At 47.5% G+C, this 21,967-nt stretch overlaps 2 protein-coding genes across 2 annotated transcripts in view; one reads left to right on the top strand and one right to left on the bottom strand.

The window, feature by feature from the left end:
- Positions 1-11,291, bottom strand: part of LOC135816071 (uncharacterized) — a 13,978-nt gene extending 2,687 nt beyond the window's left edge. Inside the window, exons 1-4 of the mRNA XM_065329439.1 lie at positions 10,742-11,291; positions 7,026-7,127; positions 5,861-5,969; positions 2,975-3,113 (exon numbers count right to left, since the gene is read on the bottom strand). Of these exons, the coding sequence (XP_065185511.1) occupies positions 2,975-3,113; positions 5,861-5,969; positions 7,026-7,127; positions 10,742-10,928 (537 nt within the window). The 5' untranslated portion in view covers positions 10,929-11,291. The remainder of the gene's footprint in view (positions 1-2,974; positions 3,114-5,860; positions 5,970-7,025; positions 7,128-10,741) is intronic.
- A 126-nt stretch (positions 11,292-11,417) lies between these two features.
- Positions 11,418-20,761, top strand: LOC135816072 (prefoldin subunit 3-like). Its single transcript, XM_065329440.1, has 6 exons — positions 11,418-11,611; positions 13,639-13,763; positions 14,702-14,768; positions 16,706-16,804; positions 17,803-17,941; positions 20,163-20,761. The coding sequence occupies exons 1-6, from the start codon at positions 11,558-11,560 to the stop codon at positions 20,219-20,221; spliced, it is 543 nt and encodes a 180-aa protein (XP_065185512.1). The 5' UTR covers positions 11,418-11,557; the 3' UTR covers positions 20,222-20,761.
- The last annotated feature ends 1,206 nt before the right edge of the window (positions 20,762-21,967 follow it).

The following is a 21,967-nucleotide window of genomic DNA, read 5'->3' as shown; positions in this document are numbered from 1 at the left end:
CACACACACACACACACACACACACACACACACATGCCAGCACGCACATAAGCACATGCCAGCACGTGCACACACACACATACACACACACACACACACACACACAGAATGTGGCAACCCAGTCTCTATCTTTCAGTTGGCACACATTAACTCTGCAAATCCTACTTTCCCATTTCACGTTTGGCGTTATACACCCCTGCCGCTGTGCGACACCGTAGTCACAGGGAGCGGTAGACTTCTCAACTTTTCTGTCACCTTAATACAGATGTATACCAGGGTTTTAGACAAAGGGGGGTTGTGTGCCTGGCCGTTTTGCTGGTGTCAACGAGCTATGTCCATGTGATGTACGTATTTATGGTGATGTGCACCCACTTATGGCATGTACGCATGTGCACACTTCTGGTCTCATACGTGCACTCTACCGTATACGCACGTGCATGCTTTCCCGCATATGCACGCACACTCTCCTGTTCAGAGTTGTTTTCTTCCTGTCGTGTCCGACAATGGTCGTTCTTCTTTCTGTTTCCCAATATCAATGTCGTGAATCTGTGAATATAATAATACTTACCAACCTAACATGGCACAGTGAACTATTTTCCGACATTTTTCTAGCCCGTTCGTTTGCATTTTTTCAGCGTTGTTTACAGTAACAGTTTTGTTTGGTCGTCATGTCTGACGGAGAAGGTAGTTTGGATGCACGATCCGCCAACTCAGGTAGTAGCCCCATGGAGCAGTTGCTCGAGCTCATGAAGCAGCAGATGCTAGCCTCGGAGCAGAGGGAGAAACAAATGCACAGCTTGTTGCAGAGGTCCCTGGCAGATCAGTCTCAGCCAAGTCAGAGCTCTCCGAACACTACTACTAGTACTAGTACTGCTAATCGCCTTCGTCCTGTGGGTGTTGCGGACATTCCGCGATTGATGTCCTCCGCCACACTCGCTGATTTCGGGGCTTGGCGCGAAGGCTGGGCAGATTACAGCCAATGCCAGCACCTGAATGACCAGGACCATGACACCAGGGTGGCAGCTCTTCGCCAATGTTTGGACGAGGACCTGAAAAGATTTATCCGTGAAGGCATTATTTCGTTCCCGTCTGGCAGTGATGTTACTGTAATCATCAATGCCTTGCATGCATGCATTTGTTCGCAATCAGCGAAATCCTTTACTGGATCGGATAGAATTTTACAAGCACCACTGGGGCAAGGGTGAGAGTTTCGACAGCTTTTACACCAGCCTGCGTGAATTGTACAACGCGTGTAATTTTGAAACGTACGCTCTGTGTCAGACGTGTCGGTTAGCTTGTTGTGGCACGTCCAAGCGACCAAAAGGTCAGCAAAGTTTGTTGGACCTATTTGGTCCTGCAGCGAAAAAGCCTTGCAATGAGCCGTCCTCGAGATCACCTGTGTCCGTCGTAGCGGAAGTTGAAGAAGAAGTAGCAGTTGCCAGCCCAGAAGAAGCAGGAAGCGCGGGCGCAGAACTGCCGACACCCAAGCGCCCACGTGGAAGTGTACATGATGTCGAGCGTCCACGGCGAACCGCAAGCTCGCTCCTCTCCTCCAGACAGTCTCGTGGGGAAGGTGAAGCAAGTGGGTAAGTACAGTATTCGGCGGTCCTGTTTGGTCGGCGATGAATATAATCACAAGAACGTTGTTCAAACACCGTCTACTGCATCCTACGCTTTCTTCCTACAGATCTCAAGACGAGCACGTTAGTGACGAAGACAGTGATGATGAGCTCCGTGCAAGTGTCAGTGAGAGTCATGATAGTGCACGTAGCGACTTTGAGCCTGCAGCAGTAGTGATCGATGATGACAACGAAAAGGCCCTGGAACTTGTAGAAGAGCAAACTGCACCTGCACGAGCACGAAGACCGATGATGGCAACTGGAACACGTAGGCCTGCTCCACGTCAGTTACCGCAGATACACCAGGCTCAGCGTACAATCGTCGTTACAGCGAAGAGCAAACACAAGGTTGGGTTCACCTCGGAATGGCTCGAGGATTTCATCTGGCTGCGTCCAGTGAAAGACGAAGAGGGTGAAGTGGTGGGGATGCTGTGTTCTCTCTGCAGACAGCACGATGCTAGATCAGTCCAGAATAAAAAGTACAATCTGGAAGAGTGTACCTGCAACTGTATTTCGCCGTGACAAGGTTGTCAAACACAGGAGCACGTCCAACATGCACGCCCAGTCTGCCTACCGCGAACAAGTTCGAATTGCTAGCCAACAAGATGGTGGCAGCGCAGCAGCACTTCACCAGCAAGTTGAGTTGCACCGACAAGCATGCAGAGGATTCATAAAGACATGATCGTCGGGAGAGAAGTCGAGAGTATGGGGGCGAATGTCCCGTACGTTGCGTTTTGTGTGGCAAGGCAATTTTGAAAAATGGAAAAAATGGGTTACCGCCCTTTACCGAGCTGTCCCCCCCCCCCCCCCTCCCCTACTATTTGTACCTGGCTAGAACCCTATATACCCTACACGCTGTCCATTTGTTTTGTTTGTTTGTTTTTTCGTACTACCTATGTCCAGCACAAGCGAATGTGTGGGCTGAGCAAGTGTCTTCGACACTTGCTTGGCTGACGCGGCCGTGGGAATGCAACTAATAAAAACAATATCCTATACACGGGTGTTTATGCTTGCTTTTCCTCTGCATGTTCCATCCTGCTCTGGCCCCAGCAGCCTACATGCATAGCCATCTTTTCGCCGTTGTAGTTCATGCTTGTTCTTGTCTTTCGGTGACAAAAGCACTCGGTTGTAACACATCTGGCATCTGGTTTGTGTTGTTCTTCACAACATCGCAGTACACTACAGCCTGCACATGAACTGCACATGCCCTGCACAAGCCCTGCACAGTACCTGCACATGACCTGCACAGCACATGCACATGCCCTGCACAGTACCTGCACAGCACATGCACAGTACCTGCACAGTACATGCACAGTACCTGCACAGGACCCACATAACATGTATAAAAGACTCACTGGATGTGGACACGTAGCACAGCTTTGTGTCAGGAGATGCTCCATTAGGAACATGCACAGGAACGTGCTGCCAATGGATACGTAACACGAAAACAGCAGGAACAGCCACTGGTTGCCCAGTCCTACACAGTTATTGATCCTGTACATGACACAGATACACAGTGACACACATAATTATACGGTACGTGTACAGGAAAAGAGCATCCACCACACAGACCCAGAGACAGAGCGCCCATGAATGCAGTAATGCTGTACCAGTGGTAGCTTATAGTACATGCATGTGATGACTATTCAATTTATTGCACACAAACAGAAACACAGAGGTAGACAGACAGCACCCCCCCCCCCCCCCCCTCACCCACACACGTGTGCGCATATGCACATTCTTTTTTTCGGCCTGAACATGGCACAAGCGTGAAATTCTGCGGAGCTACATTTGTTCTGATTTCAGGCAGAAGCACTATGCTTCTGCAGGGGACCGCACCTCTATATTTCCCAACCAGTCCAATGTTATCCTTTGATCGGAGACTGTACACGTACCACTAAAAATCTGTGTGTATTTAGAGAATATACGATATTAATTTTAGTATTTGCGCTGAAGATTGTGTTGTTGCTTGCGGTGTTCAGCTAAAGCGAGACTGTACAAATCGAGTGGAGAATGCAGAGTGGTGCCAGTTCAGCTTTCTGTACACCTGATGTCGCAGAAAGGACAAGGCTGAGCAAGACACACTGTACTCTCACAGCATGGACACCAGTTACACTCCAGCTGCTGCTACATACACTGCACTGGTCCTACAGCAGCTAGTCCACATGATCCAGTTACGTACCTCTCAGACGCACCTTCTTCCCAACCTGACTATGACGCCTTTGCAAACTACTGTTATGCTGCTGCTGGTACCAGCAGTGCCCAAGTAACAGTCACTGTCAATAGCACAGCATGACCCATCCTCAATGGTGGTGCCACCCCGAATGGAGACCGTTTGCAAAGACATCACTTGCCAATTCTGTTTGAGCCGGAGAGAGAGGCGCTCAAGAAAAGTCTGGCTGGCAAGGACATTGCAAGCAGCACCGCTGAGATGAGCGATGACATTGGTCGTTTCGTTTTGACTCTCCCGTTTACAACCTTTGAGAAGTCATTTGATGGTCGTCCTCTTGTCAAGGCTGTTGATTTGAAGTTCTTAGAGAAAACTTATCATACTACTGTGCCCACTGCCACGACTCAGACAGTAACAGCATATGGCATACCGTTCGATCGCGTTGTCATGGTGGACACAGACAAAGCTTCCTACATGAAGATAGCCTTCAAGGAGATCATGTCACCCTTGTTTCCCAATGCCATCCATGTAACATGTTGGGCACATGTGATAAATTTGGCGGGTGATGCATTTCGCTATCCACCACAAGCTTCTCCCGGTGTTAACTGGATATCACCCAAAAGAACTGGAGGGGACAATGGTTTCTTTCCCTTGCCGACACGGCGGTTTAGGCATTGTAAACCCCACACCTCTTAACAACCAGTGCAATATCAAAGGCTATTACTGCACCTCTGGTGGAATGCATTCGTTCCCAGCCCCCCCCCCCCCCCCCCCCTGGTGATTCTTTGGATTGCATTTATTCCACCAAACGAAAGTTGTCTGCAGCAAACCGACATGCTACCAAGAACAAGGTGTTTGGTTTCTTTGCTGCGGCGCCAGCAGAACCATCATATTCTGCTGACCGAGAATCGCGAATGAAACGCAAAATTGGCGAGCTGGCAGCCGAAGTAAAGGATCTGAAAGAGTTAGTTGCCCTGAAAAAATCCGCCATTGCCTTGATGAAGTCAAAGACGACGAGCAACAGCTCACCTGCACCTGCAGTTCAAGCTGACGTACATTGTACACATTGCAGTAGTACTCATATTAGTACCAGCAAATATAGCGCCAAGCAAGCTGCAGCTGTAGCTGGACATGTAAGTTACAGTTGGATGCGTACCGTACTACTGATGACAGTGAATGAAGGTGTGACACTGGTGGCCAGGATTCAACCCATACGCAGCTTCAAACCGATCGGCCCACATCCAATCTGCTTTCAAATGCATGAAGCCGAGAAGAGACGCCACTATGAGGAACGAGTGCGGGAGGTGGAGATGTCGAGTTTCACTCCTCTTGTTCTCGCAACAACTGGTGGTATGGGCAGTGCTGCTATCGAAGGCTGGCTGTCCTCATGGAGGAGTGTGGTTGTTCACCTGTTGGGTATCATACCCATATCTCGTTTATCTGGAGCCGTCTGGCCTTTGCTCTCCTACGTGCCAATATCATGTGTCTGCGGGGAGCCTGCTCACCAATTCCCTTGGCATAGGGGGATGGATGACGCATCTCCAGACGTTCCGGTTTCCGAAGCCCGGCTTGTTGGCAACCAGCTACCACGGGTAACGGATACAGACAGATCTAACAGAGACTATCATGAATGGAGTTGTCATTGTGTGCAGATTGTCAAGTTCCTTTTTCTTCCAAAAATAATCTTGTTTTGCTTTTTCGTTTATATAGGGGCCGTCCGTAATTATCGATCTTTTTCACGAAGAGAAAAAGTTTCTTTGATAATTATTGATAACTGAAACATCAATCCATTCTAGCTGTCAAGTATAATTTCCGTTGAAGGGCGTAGGTGGGTAGGGGAGGGTCAAAACTATTTTTTTCGTTCCGTGAAAAAAATCGATAATGCCGCATGGCCCCATAGTTGTTGTGCCAGGTCAGTGATATCATGAGAGTACCACGAAAAAAAGTCTGCGTGTATTTAGAGAATATACGACACATTGCATTTTCCTAACAATCGAGACGATTTCCCATTAGCAGAGTTCATGTGTTCACACATGCACAGCATAAGGATGCGCTCCCTTCTACAGCATACCATGGACAGTGGTGATCTCTGCGCAGCACGCATACGTCACAGATCCGACAGTGGTGTGCTCCTAGCGGTCGTCGGGCAAGGCACACTTTACAGTCATCCCAGACGGTAACTGTGTGAGAAAGAGAGCCATGCATACATGTCCACACATGCATACATGTCCACACATGCATACATGTCCACACATGCATACATGTCCACACATGCATACATGTCCACACATGCATACATGTCCACACATGCATACATGTCCACACATGCATACATGTCCACACATGCATACATGTCCACACATGCATACATGTCCACACATGCATATACATACATGTCCACACATGCATACATGTCCACACATGCATACATGTCCACACATGCATACATGTCCACACATGCATACATGTCCACACATGCATATACACACAGACAGGCACAGACGAATGCGCACGCATGCATGCACACACACAAACCCATGTACAAAAAAAACCATAACTTAGTCAAGTACAGAGACAGGCATGCACGGTCAAGAAAAAATTGTTCAGTCATGAGATTGGCCGTATAGTAGAAAACAAACTCACACATACCCAAGCATGGTATAAGCTATAAACCAGATTGAGTGCCATGTTGCATTTCAATTCCATCCAGATCAGACAAACTTTCAGTACAATGTCTATGTCGTAAATCTTATTGAAAGAAACACTTAAAAGCAGTACAATCTAAGAAACCAAATTTTGACATTAGAGAGGTTCCGCATACCTAAGTACGTTAGCAAAAACGTAGTCGATCTACGGAAAGTCTTACGTACACGGCATGCCGATCTGTTTTCAGCCATACGTAGTTTTCGAATCACGTAGCTGCCCTTGGCAACTCGGAACGCGGCAGTGTACGACCGGGTTGACCTGGGGAGTGAGTCATAAATTTGTACCCCAATCCACTCACGGGGCACCTCCGTTATCAAAACCCTATCTACGTACTCTACGTAGACAACTTTCCGTAAGTGGAGTGCAAACTCGCGAATTCACGGGTTTGTCCCGTCCACTAACATAAAGTTGCTCAACTTTACGTAGTGCGGAACCTCTCTATTGTTGAAACCAAAAGTGACATTTTTGAAGAAGAAAAATTGTGAGTGAAGCACTTGTGGTCGTTAGAGCACACTGGACATGTACAGTACCTGAGCTTGGGAGAGTCTGTGACGGAAAGACATGGCCAGGTCCGACAAACAGCAGAAGACGGGCATGAGCGAGTATCGCAGCTACAAAGGTAACAAAAAACCCTATAAGACACACAGGGGACAACAAACAGAACAGGCGGTTATGTGCTTATTGTGGAAATGCTATGGGGCTGGTGAGTTCAGGTGGAGTGAACTACGTCTACTAGTACTTGGTAGTGGTTTTTAGTAATTATGCTTCAATGTGGAGAGTGTAAGAATTTGCGGGCCAACACTCCCGGGTGGTCTTAACAGCAGCAGGCCCTACACAGTCTTAGCACAACAGGCACTCAGCCTAGTGTCGCACTCAGCCTAGTGTCGCACTCAGCCTAGTGTCGCACTCGGCCTAGTGTCGCACTCGGCCTAGTGTCGCACTCAGCCTAGTGTCGCACTCAGCCTAGTGCCGTACTCGGTCTAGTGCCGCACTCAGCCTAGTGCCGCACTCAGCACTCGGTCGCGTGCAGCACTAGGCCGAGCGCGGCACTAGGCTGAGTGCAGCACTAAATGCGACGATGCTTTCCCCAGAGCTTTGTTCTACATTGCATGAGTTGTAGGCAGATGACATCACAAACGCATGCAGGACGACGCGCTAGCCCGGGTCCAGAGCCCTTTATTCACGGCCATACAGACTACTGGCCAGCATTGTATGTAGTACATGTATCAAGAGTCCATAACCACTAGCATGAACCCGCGATTATAGGTCAATGTGCAGCGTGCCGCCTTCATTATAGAACTTGCATGCACCATGCCCCGTACTTCTTCAAAGAAACCCACAATCTCTCGTACCAGCACATCCGTTTTTGGCTTTATAAGTTCGAGTACCAACGTAATCTCTAAAAAAATGGATGCATGTACTTCAGTTTCCTACGGAAGTTCGTTTCAAACCACGCATGGATGTAGCTGCATGATATAATGACGGTAGCGCACCGTGCCCCTGGCCAATAGAATACAGATCATAATCGCTCTTGCCAGTATGATACGGTTGCATTATACCGTATTTTCCGGAGTACAAGCCGCATTTTTAAACACGTAATTCACCCAAAAAAAGTCGGTGTGGCTTATACTACGCTGGTCAAATGAACGGTGATGAACAGGGTGCATGTCTGTATTTCGTGATAACAAAATCTGGGTGCGGCATGTACTCCAGTGCAGCATGTACTCCAGTAGTGACTTTACTCCCTCGCACCCAGACGCTGATTTTTTGGAAACAAGTTTCTATACTTCCGATGGGAGAATCCGACATGGCAGTGCATTTCGGCGTGGCCAGGTCAAATTGTAGAATATCGCATCGAGTGAATTGCTTTATCTGAGAGAGGAGATGTTCGTGCCCTTGAGACCCGAAGTCCCGTTTCCATACGACAAAATTTAGGAGCTCTGCGCTCAGCGCTTTTTCAGGGTATGAATTTCGGGTTGTTCTGGTCGGGTCGCAGCGTCGCGGACTATTCCATCGTCTTCAGCGTCGAAAAACTACTGGCCATGTGAAATTACAAGGCGGTGAGACGCTTTCGTCTTCCTCTACGAGCGAATTTGTTCTGCGCCAGCATACCTAAGTATGCAATTTTGTACGCGCAGTTCGAGTGACGAGGCGTGTGCACTGTACACTGTACTGCATGAACGGACTGTGCGGTCGTTCTCGATTCTCCCATCGCTCCCATTCATTTCTGTTTCCAGCAAAAGTCCAACTTGGCGCACTTCAACTCACTATAACTCAAGAATGGCTGGGCCGATTCGAGTAATACTTACAGATTTCCTATGTACTACGCCTGGGAGAATCGAATGAGACCAAAATCGAAACGATCGGAGCAAGTTTTGGAAATTGGGTGTAGTCACTAACTCCAGTGCAGCATGTACTCCAGTCCAGTGCAGCATGTACTCCAGTGCAGCATGTACTCCAGTGCAGCATGTACTCCAGTGCAGCATGTACTCCAGTGCAGCATGTACTCCAGTGCAGCATGTACTCCAGTGCAGCATGTACTCCAGTGCAGCATGTACTCCAGTGCAGCATGTGCTCCAGTGCAGCATGTACTCCAGTGCAGCATGTACTCCAGTGCAGCATGTGCTCCAGTGCAGCATGTACTCCAGTGCAGCATGTACTCCAGTGCAGCATGTACTCCAGTGCAGCATGTGCTCCAGTGCAGCATGTACTCCAGTGCAGCATGTACTCCAGTGCAGCATGTACTCCAGTGCAGCATGTGCTCCAGTGCAGCATGTACTCCAGTGCAGCATGTACTCCAGTGCAGCATGTGCTCCAGTGCAGCATGTACTCCGGAAAATACGGTACATGTACTTTTTAAACAACTTTCGCACATACTTCTTGTGCACACACAGCTGTTCAGTTCAGTTCACACAGCTGGAATCCAAACTGTGCGTGCAAAAGTGCGAAAATTGTCACTGATTTGACTAAGTAATGCCCTGTGTTGATGGTTTCGCTATGTAGTTGGCGCCACTCGCAATCTCTGAGGTGCTATTTTTGTCACTGCTCTGATCGCCCAAAGGAAGGACTTGTTTGCTACTGCCCATGTCCCCAATGCACCGACTTTGAAGAGTACTGGTATGAAAGGCCTCGTCAAACTGCCAGTGCCTTCTGTGCTTAGTGTGTTAGTTTGTTTTCCTCCAACAAAAGATCTATTCAGCCCTTTAAAAGGCGGAGAAGGCGAATGTGTGCAGGATCCACTCCGTAACGGAGAAGGAGACCCCAAGCACTGTGGAGGTGGGTCTCTCTATGGACTTGAAACGGTCCAGGGAGCTGGCAGGTGAGAAGGGTACTTCATCGTTGCTCACATGCAAACCGATAAAGATGTTGTTTTCACGCTGTCAAAGTGCATTTCGCGATGCTGTTTCACTGCGCTACGGTTGGCCTCAGAAGAGATTGCTCTTGACTTGCAGCTGCGGAAAATCATTCACTGTGGCGCATGCTCTCTCCTGCTCAACAGGCGGCTACCCTAGCCTCCGCCACAACGAGGTGCGCGACCTCACAGCACCCATCATGAAGGAAGTCGAGCACCAAGCTGTGTTGGAGCCGCTGACAGGTGAGAGGGTGGCACTACGGCCGGCTTCAACCGAAGACAACGCCCTCCTGGACATCGGTGCCAGTGGAGTCTAGGGAGGTCGGTATGGGCGATCATACTTTGATGTCCGGGTATTCAACCCCCATGCCCCCGCCAATGCAAAGTTTGCCTTGCCAGCCGTGTACAAGCGACACGAGCAGGAGAAGCGTCGCCGCTACGAGGAATGAATTACCAATGTCGAGCATGCCTCCTTCTCACCAGTTGCCCTGTCCTGCACTGGAGGGTATGGCAAAGCTGCGACGGCACTCTATGCTCGGCTGGCATCGATGCTCGTCGACACGAAGCAGGAGCCGTATTCTGCCACCATTTCCTACATCCGCTGCAAGCTCAGCTTTGCCCTCATCCGTGCTGCTGTTGCCAGTCTGCGAGGCCATCGGCACCGAGTATCTGCAGATGTAAATGACCCGGCCCGATTTCTTCAGATAAGCTTCTATTGAGTTAGTCAAATACCCAAAAAATAGTAAAAATTGCGTACTACAAACATACATATACGCGCGTTTCATTTTCTTTCTTTTCGTGTTGTGTTCTAATCCTTCATGGGATTGGGGTATTTCGTTTACCAGTAAAAGAGGCTTTATCGGGATTTTAAAATCTCTCAACATGATCCCTTACCCAGACCAAACAGTATGAACAGCCACGGTGCTCTCCAGTATCCGTAATGCAGGACAATGTACGCTCCTTTCAACTCCTCATAGTAGAAGAATGCGCTAACCATCATGACGAACAGCTGAGTTCGAAACCTGTTGCCTTTGTGGAAGAAAGTTGATATCCACACCAGTGGATTGCAGTTCATCGCCATAATTATCCGCTTGTTTTTCTCTCGCGGCACCACGATTATGTACCGTTTATCTACGTCAGTAACAGTACCGGTAACTGCAGAATGTATTGCAAAATGCCTACTTCTGGAAAGCTTTACCTTCCTACACTAGCACTATTGCCTGGCTACTAAACAATTATGTTCAATGGGAAGTGTGTGAAGAAATCAAAATCGCAACATGACCAGGTGACTAGTTCACGACAAGGATCCAAACGAGTCGAGAAATCAGGCAGCTGCTAACACACGGCCGGGTGAGATCAGTCATCCACAACACCGCATCTTTCTGTCTGGAAATTGGAATCACACTGTAAAAGTCTTGCAGCAGCACAAACAAATGAAGCCTTGTAATTATTGGAAAGCAAGAGCAAAGCCCGCGCGCACGTGTTGTGGTTTCAAACGACAGTTCTCTACGTCATCATGTACATGTATTGTCTTGCAACTATTTTTTGCCTCATCATTTTTTCGAGCGAAAATCACCAGTCTTGAGAAGGTCCTGGCCAGGATCGAGAAAGCAAGCTGAATCCCTCATACCTCCATCAATTTTTCTGATCATTCATCCTCTCTACTTAACATCTGTGGGTCTGTCAAAGCCTTAGGCTTAGCTATTCACTATGGAAGACCAGGAGATTGCCACTCAGCAGACAATACCTGCCGCCGAGTTTGTTGTGAGTTTCTTTGGTGAATTTTGACCTTTTTTAGTGGGTATATCTGGTCTTTTCATGGCTTACATATACTAGTACTTTATGAGCGTGCATAATGTACATTGCTGAAACTTGTAAATTGAACTCAAAGCGCTTGATCAAATAACCAATCGCCAGCTGTATAAAAAACTGCGCGTATTTTGGTGGGTCATGGTGTTTATTTCTGTCATGCACAATGTACTGGTGCTAGTGGTAGTATCAAGATCAATACTGAACCTACGGTTGCAATGCTGAATACGTAGCATTTAGGACTGAAATGATTGTTGGTTTACCTATCGATCACATGTACTCGATTATGATTGTTTGCAATCAGTTTCAGGTCTGTGTGGGGAAAGTACTCATTTTCCTAAGGTATGACAGAATTTCTTAGGAAATGGAGTACTTTTCCGTACACATTGTGTACATAGGTCCACCAAAATATGTATTAGTGAAAGTAGTTCAAAAACACACCTCGGAACACAATCCTTACCACTGGTACCTACATCACCAAGACTAGCAAGAGTACATAAGCTTTCCCAAGAGTGGGCAGCTGCATACTAGTAGTCCAGTATGATCGGGTGCCAAAGAACGCAGGAGCTCAGAGCGCAGCCTAGCATTGTTCTAAAAATGCTGAAATGTCAGTCGATTTGTTCTTATTCATGGAGAGCACCATACGATGCGATCACACCACGCGGAAAACATGCAGTAAGAGTTGGTTCACATAAGCCAAATCGGCGCCGGGAAGCACCGGCGGTGAGCCAGCTCCCGATCCGTTGCGCGTACGGTCCGAGTACCAAATCTACTACAAAGTAGTACAGACTATGCCCAAATGCTACGTCAGTTTTTATTGCAGTCTAGTAAGCAATGGTGTCGAAATTATGCATGCAAACATTGATGAAGTCACAGAAGGTGTAGAAGTAGTTTCATGATCTCCAGTAAAAGGTAGCACCGAGTGGCCATCACCGAAAGACCTTGAACTACTGAAGAAACAGAATCAAGCTTCAATTGGCAAACCTGTCATAGCATTTGGGCACATTCTGTACTACTTTTGCACTTAGTTCGTAGTAGATTTGGTACGGATCGGGAGCTGGCTCACCGCTGGTGCTTCCCGGCGCCGATTTGGCTTATGTGAATCAACCCTAAGTGTTCTTCGGCACCCGTTCTTACTGTACTCACGGTAGAATCTGATTAAAACTTCGCAAGGGGTCTTTCCGCTGCATGTATGGATGCATAATCTCTAACGAGTAATCTACAGCGTAACAATTGGCTGATCGGTAGGAACTGCCGATCGATAAAATGAGTAATCAGTACAATAATTGTTTCAGCCCTGGTAAATTCTGAGAGAAGAATGCCTGAGATCCTATTCACCACTGTAACAAGGTGATATACAGTCAGAAAGTGCACTAACTTGGCACAAAACTGACGGAGTACTCTCTTTTGGGTTTTTCTTTACCTTGAACCTTCCAAGCTCCAGTATTGGAAGGCTGCTGGTCTGTACACAGGAGATATGTTTGGAACTAAGTATGTGCTCGGTCATTTGAATAATGTCGCAGTTCTTCAGTACTCTGTCAGCGCTGTATTCGCACTTTTGACTGTATATGATCTTGCTACTTCGAAGTACATCGGTGCACAAATCCTCGTAACTCGCATCTAAATATCCCCCTCCCTCTCTATTCATTTGTTTGGGCCAGCTTTCGAGTACGATGGAAATAATTCTGAGAATAACATTGTGGGAAAGGTTTACGGGAATCTGCTAGTTCCCTTTACAATAGCAAGACCGTGCATGTGCCTACAATTTCAGGCTCTCCAAACATGATACATGTACTTGTCCGCACGTTATGTGACCAGTCGAATGCTTTAAGGTGAAGTACAGTCTAAGGTGACTCGGCTGCCCTCTGCGACTGTCGGATGGATGCCTGCAGGCTTTTGTCAAGCATGCAACCCTTTTCTTTTCAATTTATTTTCCACTTCCTAACGGAATGTTGCTTGACGACATTGTTTGCGTTTCACAGGAGGATGTGGATGCATTCATGAAGAAAGCAAACAATCCCGCGCCGGAAACAATTCTGAAGCGACTTGAGGAGAACCTGAACAAGTATCGGTACCTACAGTCCAACCTCACCCAGAAAAAGAGAAGGTATAATGTTAGATTGCCTATGCCTGATTGTTTAGCAAGCTGTGTGGTGTTGTTCATTCTCCTTGTGTTAGCGATGGTGTTCTGCTGTGGCGGTAGCAAGTACCATCCCCTAGTCAGCCATGCATGCCTATGCCTGATTGTTTAGCAAGCTGTGTGGTGTCGTCCATTCTCCTTGTGTTAGCGATGGTGTTCTGCTGTGGCGGTAGCAAGTACCATCCCCTAGTCAGCTATGCATGCCAATGCCCATGTACATGTAGGATATCTGGCATGTTATTGCACGGGCACCGCATCACTATGGGCAACCCATGCTCGTACTCTAACCCCAACACCCTGGTACCAAGCCCCCCTCCCCCCCCCCCCCCCCCCCCCATCAATTGTTTGCATCCTGTTGGCCATGTTGGTTGCACTGTCCACCTGCCATGCATACCGTAAAACATGTAATTTTAGGTGCATTAAAATTTCGGTGCCAGAGACCTGCCAGGTTTCAGGTGTAATATAGAATTAGGTGACCAGCGTTCCCTTCACATACAGTGCATACTCTACATGTAGTGCCTTTTTAGGTGTAATTTAAATTCAGGTGCCTGGTCTCTTTACCAAAATTAAAGTTACACCGAAAATGGCATGTTTTACAGTACTTATCCACCTGCCGTGCATACTTGTACTTGTCCACCAAATGCAGCAGTCATATGACAAAATACGTGAAACTATTCTCTTGGAGTGCACTATTGGCAATTCCACGCTGCTGCATCGATATTATCTGATGTTGACAATAGAAATGCACTGGATTCTAGAATCTTCTCTGGAATGATATCCACTGATTGTATCTCATGCTAGTGTCCTTCTGCACCGCCCATTTTGGTTGAGAAGAATTCGTCCTGTCATTGCTCATCTGTGTGTGTGTGTGGCTGTGTGACTGTGTGACTGTGTGTGTGTTTTAGGTTAAAGGCACAAATCCCCGAGATTTCCACGTCTCTGGAGCTGCTGCAACACTTGCAAAAGAAATCGGTAAGCTATTCTCGTGTGTACAGCCAGGTGTATAATTATGTGTACAACAAGGGTACATGCGTATATGCATGTGTACGTGCATGTTTGTATATGCATGTATACGTGCATGTTTGTATGTGCATGTGTGGATAATGTACCTATACTGTAGTGTCACGAATAAAAGCATGACTTGTATAGAACACGGCTGTTCGCGCATGGACATCTAACAATATGGAGTCGTTCGGTGCGATTTACGTAACGCGGTACAAACCTCATGAATACGATGGGAGTTTGCGTTTTGGGATGAAACTCATGTCACTCTCCGTGTGGTTCCACGATTTCGCAAGTCAAACCAGGATTTATTATTTGAAAGCGCTCGAGCGAGATACTCAATATCCAGACAATTTGAGAGAGAAGGAAGGTAAAAGGAACTCCTGCCATGGTCAACCAGCATCCTGACCTTTTCGAACCTCTCCAAGCTATCCCCGGTAGTCTGGATATTGACGCACGCACTGATTTTCAGCTTCTCGTCGGGATCACGGGTGCAACTTTCAAATTTGCCGATATGCACTCGAACAAACGCACAATTGGATCTACATCACAATTTCGGGGCTATCTGTGTGCTTGCTGCCTTTTTCAGCAATACCCCACATGTCTACTGGGCAGTTTCCACCAGGCCTCGGCCTCCTGGACTCAACATCGACTCCAGCACCATGCCATCTGTCCCCTAAATCGCATGAAAAGGTAGCTCAGCATCGCACGCACGGGACCTGAAGTTTGTGCACAGGACGTGATAAAACTTGGTGAAGATAGCCAAAAGATAGTCCCCTACCTGGGAAAACTGAAAGCTAGACTGGGAAAACTTCTGAAAGGGCTTCTTGAGGCAGGCATGTCAACGATGAATCAAGAAACGAGCGAGAAAGAAGGCTTGACTTGTGCAACGCGGAACAAACTGTTCCTGCGAGGAAGTTGGCCATGTGAGGTACCAGCAGAAAGCTAGTTTCAAGAGGAACACGGAATACCCGTTTTCCGGGTTAACCTGGCCTGGTAGCTTTCTAAATCGAGCGAAAATCGGCTGCTGAGAATTTGAAAATTCAAATTTCCTTGCCGATCCAGCCCAATCGAGACTTTTGGCTGCCATCTTGTTAAATGTCCAAATTTCGCGAAAAAAACAGCCGTGAGAAGCATGACTTGTATACAAACATGACTTGTATAGAAGCATGACTTGTATAGAAGCCGATTATTCTAAGCCCGTCGTGACACAGAAGCACGATTTGAATAGAAGCCGCTCTCTGCAAGGTACACGTGCAAGTGCGTGCGTGGCAGTATGCACTGCACAGTGTAGACTGATGATGTTGACGTAGAAGCATAACTTGAATAGAAGCATGGTTCGAAACCCGGCTTATACGGCCGTAAGCACCTGCTTTTATACGCGACATTACGGTATGTGTGCGTGTGTGTGTGTGTGTGTGTGTGTGTGTGTGTGTGTGTGTGTGTGTGTGTGTGTGTGTGTGCGTGGTTTCACTCCATGCTATGCTGTGCATCTGATATGGCCGGACGCCTGCTGGTTGTTTGTTGATCCTCCATAACTGCAGTCATGTAGATGTTGTTCCTGGTCATCATGACTCAGCTTGAAGCACTCCCGCTTTCTTTTCCATCAATATTGCACGTGACGTTCATGTCATGTGTGTGCCGTTCATGTCATGTGTCTGTGTTTGTGTGTAAGTGTGTACACATGTGTGTAAGTGTGTACACATGTGTGTAAGTGTGTATACATGTGTGTAAGTGTGTACACATGTGTGTAAGTGTGTATACATGTGTGTAAGTGTGTACACACTTACACACATGTATATGTATATAGGAAGAAAACTAAATTTGTTGTTACTCGCTCGTGCTGCCACAACTCGCTCAAAGTATGTGTGCGTGTATTTGTACTTGATGTGGATGTATGTGCTCAGGATGACACCACTCCCATGGAGACTAGATTCATGCTGTCAGACCAAGTCTACGCCAAGGCTGAAGTATTGCCAACGAAAACTGTCGGAGTTTGGCTTGGTGTAAGTGCAATGTACTGTAAACATCTATTTATTTGGAGCAAGCTTGTTTATATTTATGTTGCTATTACCGTAAAGTACCGTTGATCCCCCCCCCCCCCCCCCCCCCACATACACACACTATGTCGCTTCCCAGCTGGTTTTTCAGCAGAGGTCAGGAATTAGATCAAGTCGTTCAAGTGCAGTACGATGTACAACAAAGCGGAAGATCAGACTTGGCATGCTGCATTGTGGACATTTTCATCCTTCACAGGCACGTATCGTGTACAGCGGTATATGCGTCGGTTCAACATCGTATTTCGTTGTATACGCCGACGTTGCTTCACGAGCAGCAATTCGACAGGGGACGGAAATTAGAGCAGGGGTGGATGAACGGTACTTTACGGTAGTAATAGTATAATGATGTTCCCCCCGATTGCAATCAAGTAAGTATGATATGCTGGCTTTGACCTTATGCTTCTTGGCTTGTTGTTGGCTGTTGTGCTGTGTGTGTGTGTGTGCTGTGTGTGTGTGTGTGTGTGTGTGTGTGTGTGTGTGTGTGTGTGTGTGTGTGTGTGTGTGTGTGTGTGTGTGTGTGTGTGTGTGTGTGTGTGTGTGTGTGTGTGTGTGTGTGTGTGTGTGTGTGTGTGTGTGTGTGTGTGTGTGTGTGTGTGTGTGTGTGTGTGTGTGTGTGTGTGTGTGTGTGTGTGTGTGTGTGTGTGTGTGTGTGTGTGTGTGTGTGTGTGTGTGTGTGTGTGTGTGTGTGTGTGTGTGTGTGTGTGTGTGTGTGTGTGTGTGTGTGTGTGTGTGTGTGTGTGTGTGTGTGTGTGTGTGTGTGTGTGTGTGTGTGTGTGTGTGTGTGTGTGTGTGTGTGTGTGTGTGTGTGTGTGTGTGTGTGTGTGTGTGTGTGTGTGTGTGTGTGTGTGTGTGTGTGTGTGTGTGTGTGTGTGTGTGTGTGTGTGTGTGTGTGTGTGTGTGTGTGTGTGTGTGTGTGTGTGTGTGTGTGTGTGTGTGATCCATAGGCTAACACTATGGTTGAGTACTCGCTAGAGGATGCCCAGGCTCTGCTAGCCAGGAACCTAGCCACAGCACAGAAGAACCTAGCGCAGGTCAAGGAAGACTTGGGCTTCCTCCGCGACCAGTGTACGACGACGGAAGTCAGTATCCTCCTCCTTCTCTTCTTGCTGCTTCTGCTGCTGCAGTGGTGTGTAGCACAGTGTGCTGTGCCTTGTGTATTCAGTACAGTACTACTACTGTGCAGGGGATCATGTGTTTGCTACTTTGTGTACTATTTTCTGCACTTGGGCGAGACCAAAATAAAATCGAGATTCCCCGGCAGGACCCATGTGAAATTGGTGCGGGCTGGCGAATTTTATTTTTCATTTTTTTCCCATGTATGTACAGTTGTGGCAAGTGAAATCCAACGCTTGGCATAAGGGACTGCACCATGCAGTCTGCAGCCCCTGCAGCCCTGCATACGTACAGTACATGTGTTACATACAACTTTATCTGTCTGATAACAAAACTCGTACTCATCACAGTCAAGGTTCAAAAGGTGCTGGCAAAAATGAATGGGGATTGGATACCAATACTCCTTATGTGTACCATATTTGTGAACTGTGTGTATCTACGCTGTGACCTTTCGATCAGTTTGGGATGCATACGGCTCTATAGTACAAATTAGGTGCAGTGCATTACATCACTGATGTCCATTTGTGGCGCTGTCCCCTATGGCAAGTGTCGGATTTCACTTGCCACAACTGTACATGATCATGACTACATGCAAGAGTACATAACCCCCCAGAGTGTGCAACGCCGATCCAGCTCTGTGTAGGGTCTTGGTCGAGCGGAATCGGATCTTCTGATGTCATGCGTACACTTTACACCAGCGCAAGGCCGGTCTCGAGGCAGGGCACCATTGGACTCCCCGGGTTCCCCTCAGATGTGTACGGTATTATGACGCAAAGATCCGATTCCGCTCGACCAAGACCCTATGCAGAGCTGGATCAGGCGTTGCACACTCTGGGGGGTTATGTACTCTTGCTACATGTGTGCATGCCGTGTTGACCTTTTTTACAGCATTTTCCGGTAATTTGTATTCAATATTTTACAGACAACAGGTACGCGGTTTACCCGTTCAATTTTTCTATATTTCGGCCAACGATGGCCCTGATCTGTACATCAGGGAGTCGTACAAACTCAGGTTTGTGTGACTCCACGTCACAGATCTACTCACACGATCAGTACTGTACATGTATGAACTGTTCAAAAAAAAAAAAAAGCTTTGGCTTGATTTTGGTGCAGGAGGGCCCGGGAATCTCTATTTTTTGGTCTCGCCTTGTCTTGTCTGTAGGTGTTTATGAATCATGTGCTGTGTCCTTGACTGACTCACCTATTAGGTGTCGCAAACAGCCTTTCCCGGCAGGTGTTCAAAGTTCAAACTTACACACAGCTTCCAGGGCTGCCACACTTGGAGGGAGAAAAATCTGACGGGGGTCCGGGGTGTCCGCCGTTGAATTTTTTTGGAAAAAGGCTTGCTGTTGGGGCCCCAGAACACTTTTTTAACTGTCCACACACATGCAAGCACGCGTGCATTTCACAGCTACATGTACATGTACATGTACAATAGAGAGGTTAAGATGCACGTTATTTCCGACGTGACGCGCAATTTCACGTCAAATTTGGCGTAAAACTCCAAGTTTCGACGTGAGCTGCAGGTCACTCGCGTTGATTTTCCACGTGCGAGCCAAATAACGCGAGCTGAACTTTCGCGTCACGTCGGAAATGACGTGCATCTTAACCTCTCTAATGACCGGACAAACGCGACCTGGAAGCGCCGAATGGCCAACTGGACTAAAAAGCACTCAAAATAAAATAATCGGTTGTCCCTCTTTGGGAACAAAATCGGTCGGTTTGTCCGACAGGCGATCAAAGATTTCCGAAAAATCGGAGCAAGTGGCAGCCCTGAGCGTCATACTTTCTTTCTTCTCCCTGTGAGAATATTTTAGAATTAAAATTATTTACTATGCAGTGATCATTTAGTGTAGAGTACCTTGGAATGCTTGGATATAGCATGCCTTTCAGTCTCTTTGGATCAGATCCATAAAGTACTTTTTGAGGACCCTGCTTGTTCATTCCCTGTCATTTGACTTTGAATGGACATTAGATGCCGGATACTTTAGCGAGAAAGTGCGGATTGTCAAGATCCATTGGACTTGGATGGACATGTAGATGTGTTATAGTGATGTATCTTTGCGTCAGTTTAAACTTGGGGGTATTGGCAAATGATGCATATGTGTTTTTAGGGGTTTTGACTAGCACGCATTAGTCTCCATGCTGGCAATTGTTACTTGCCTTGACTTGCGTTCTACTCTTCCACTAGACATGGCTAGGGTGTACAATTGGCATGTATCCAAGCGTCGCGACCAGCAGCGCAGTTGAGAAAGGCGATAGCTCTCATTCAGCTCACTCGCAGTGTGTGCATTGGCCAACAGCAGGGTCGACCAGCGGTATAGTAGTGCTAATGTGGATACATGGCACGGAGCCGTCAAGCAAGTGATGCGTGTGTGTGTGTGTGCGTGTGTGTGTCTGACATAGTGTGCATGCACCGGCTTTGATTCGTGCTGGTGGCACGTGCCTCTTGGCCACTGTTGCTCCAGTTTCGTTTGAGTGTCCAGCAGCGAGTCGTGTGCGGGTCAGTAATGGCCTACTGAACAATGCTCCAGCAGTGGTGTTCATTATTGCCCGGTTACTGCTACTACTCCTGCTACTCCTGCATACCACCCCACCGCACACCACAGTATCAGCCACAGTATGTTTTTACCATCGTTGCAAAGCAGTGCAAACTCTATCTTGAGCTCTATGTCAATGGCAATAGCTACAGACCACTTCTCACACTCATTATTTGTTCTTATTCTCAGAACTTCTAAATTTCTTTTCATTGTGAATTGTGGTCATCACTGATGGGTACTTGACGTCGTACACTGTCATGTAGCTACGTTTGATGTGTGTGTGTGTGTCTGTATGTATGTGTGAGTGTGTGTGGGTGTGTGTGGGTGTGGGTGTGTGTGTGTGTGGGGGGGGGGGGGGGGGGGGGGGTGTGGATTGGTACATTTGCGTGTCTCAATGGCCGCAAGTATACCCAGGGTTTGATAGCGATGAGTCTCTGGATCATGAAAACTTTGTTGCGCGGGCTGCATACATTGTATGTTTATGTGGCCAAATCATCGGAAAGACGAGAAAGGGGCTGGTAGGTGGGGTAGTAAAACATTTACTGATGTTTTATTGCTCCATGCGACTTGTCCAAGCTGGTGAGTAGATCTACTATTGGCTGCAACTATTGGCAAGAGTTCATAGAGGCTATTACCAATGGCCTGAGCTGAGAGTGATGAATGTGGCACGTTTTCATGCACAGGTGGCCCTGCTTGTCCGTGGCCACGTGGGTGCATAATATCAAGAGTACATAAACCTTTTTTTTTTGTACACTTGATAATATCAAGAGTGCATCAACATACGTGTAATCTTGATATTAAATATTCATAGACTCATTCGCGATTTTCAGTGCATTCCGGGTTTTCTCAGGCTGTGTTTACATGAGAAATTTCAACCCGGGTCGAGTTCAGCCCGGGTTGAAAGTCTGTACGATAGACAAAAGAGGTGAGCGTTTACATGAAGACAGTTGACCCGGGTCAAATACTGATATGCCGCCAAAAGTCCACTTCTACAGTCCTCTATGGTCACGTGAATCCGTTCGCGCGAAATTTGCATGTGCAGTGCTGTTCAAACCTGGCGCGAGATACGCACAGAAGTACGTTTGTACGATTTTCTTGACCCGGGTTGGTTTCAACCCTCCCCTTGGGGGGAGGGTTGAAATCAACCCGGGGCGAAATTTCAACCCGGGTCAAGCGCAATGCGTCATGTAAACGCGCCATTCACTTTGTGCACATGGGGGGTTGAAATCTGACCCGGGTCGAACTCAACCCGGGTTGAAACGCCTCATGTAAACACAGCCTCAGGCTGCGTTTACACGACAACGCTGGGGGCGAAAACGCAACGAAATCCTTTCGGATCCATGGTTCATTTACACGGTACGCGGAGCAAAACGTAAAAGTTGTACACCAAAACGGAAGAAAACCAAAACGCTGGCCAAGGTGGAAGAATTTGAAAACGGAAATGTTCTGCCGGATA

The sequence above is a fragment of the Sycon ciliatum genome, chromosome 4, assembly GCF_964019385.1.
Source record: "Sycon ciliatum chromosome 4, ocSycCili1.1, whole genome shotgun sequence".
Classification (NCBI taxonomy): Eukaryota; Metazoa; Porifera; class Calcarea; order Leucosolenida; family Sycettidae; genus Sycon; species Sycon ciliatum.
This window is presented reverse-complemented; position numbering and strand designations above follow the sequence as displayed.

Bases quoted from the DNA above. Each gene is read 5' to 3' on its own strand.
- LOC135816072 (XM_065329440.1), top strand. From the start codon at position 11,558: ATGGAAGACCAGGAGATTGCCACTCAGCAGACAATACCTGCCGCCGAG. The intron at 16,805-17,802 runs GTAAGTGCAATG...TGTGATCCATAG, and splicing joins CTGTCGGAGTTTGGCTTGGT to GCTAACACTATGGTTGAGTA. The intron at 17,942-20,162 runs GTATCCTCCTCC...CTCTTCCACTAG, and splicing joins GTGTACGACGACGGAAGTCA to ACATGGCTAGGGTGTACAAT.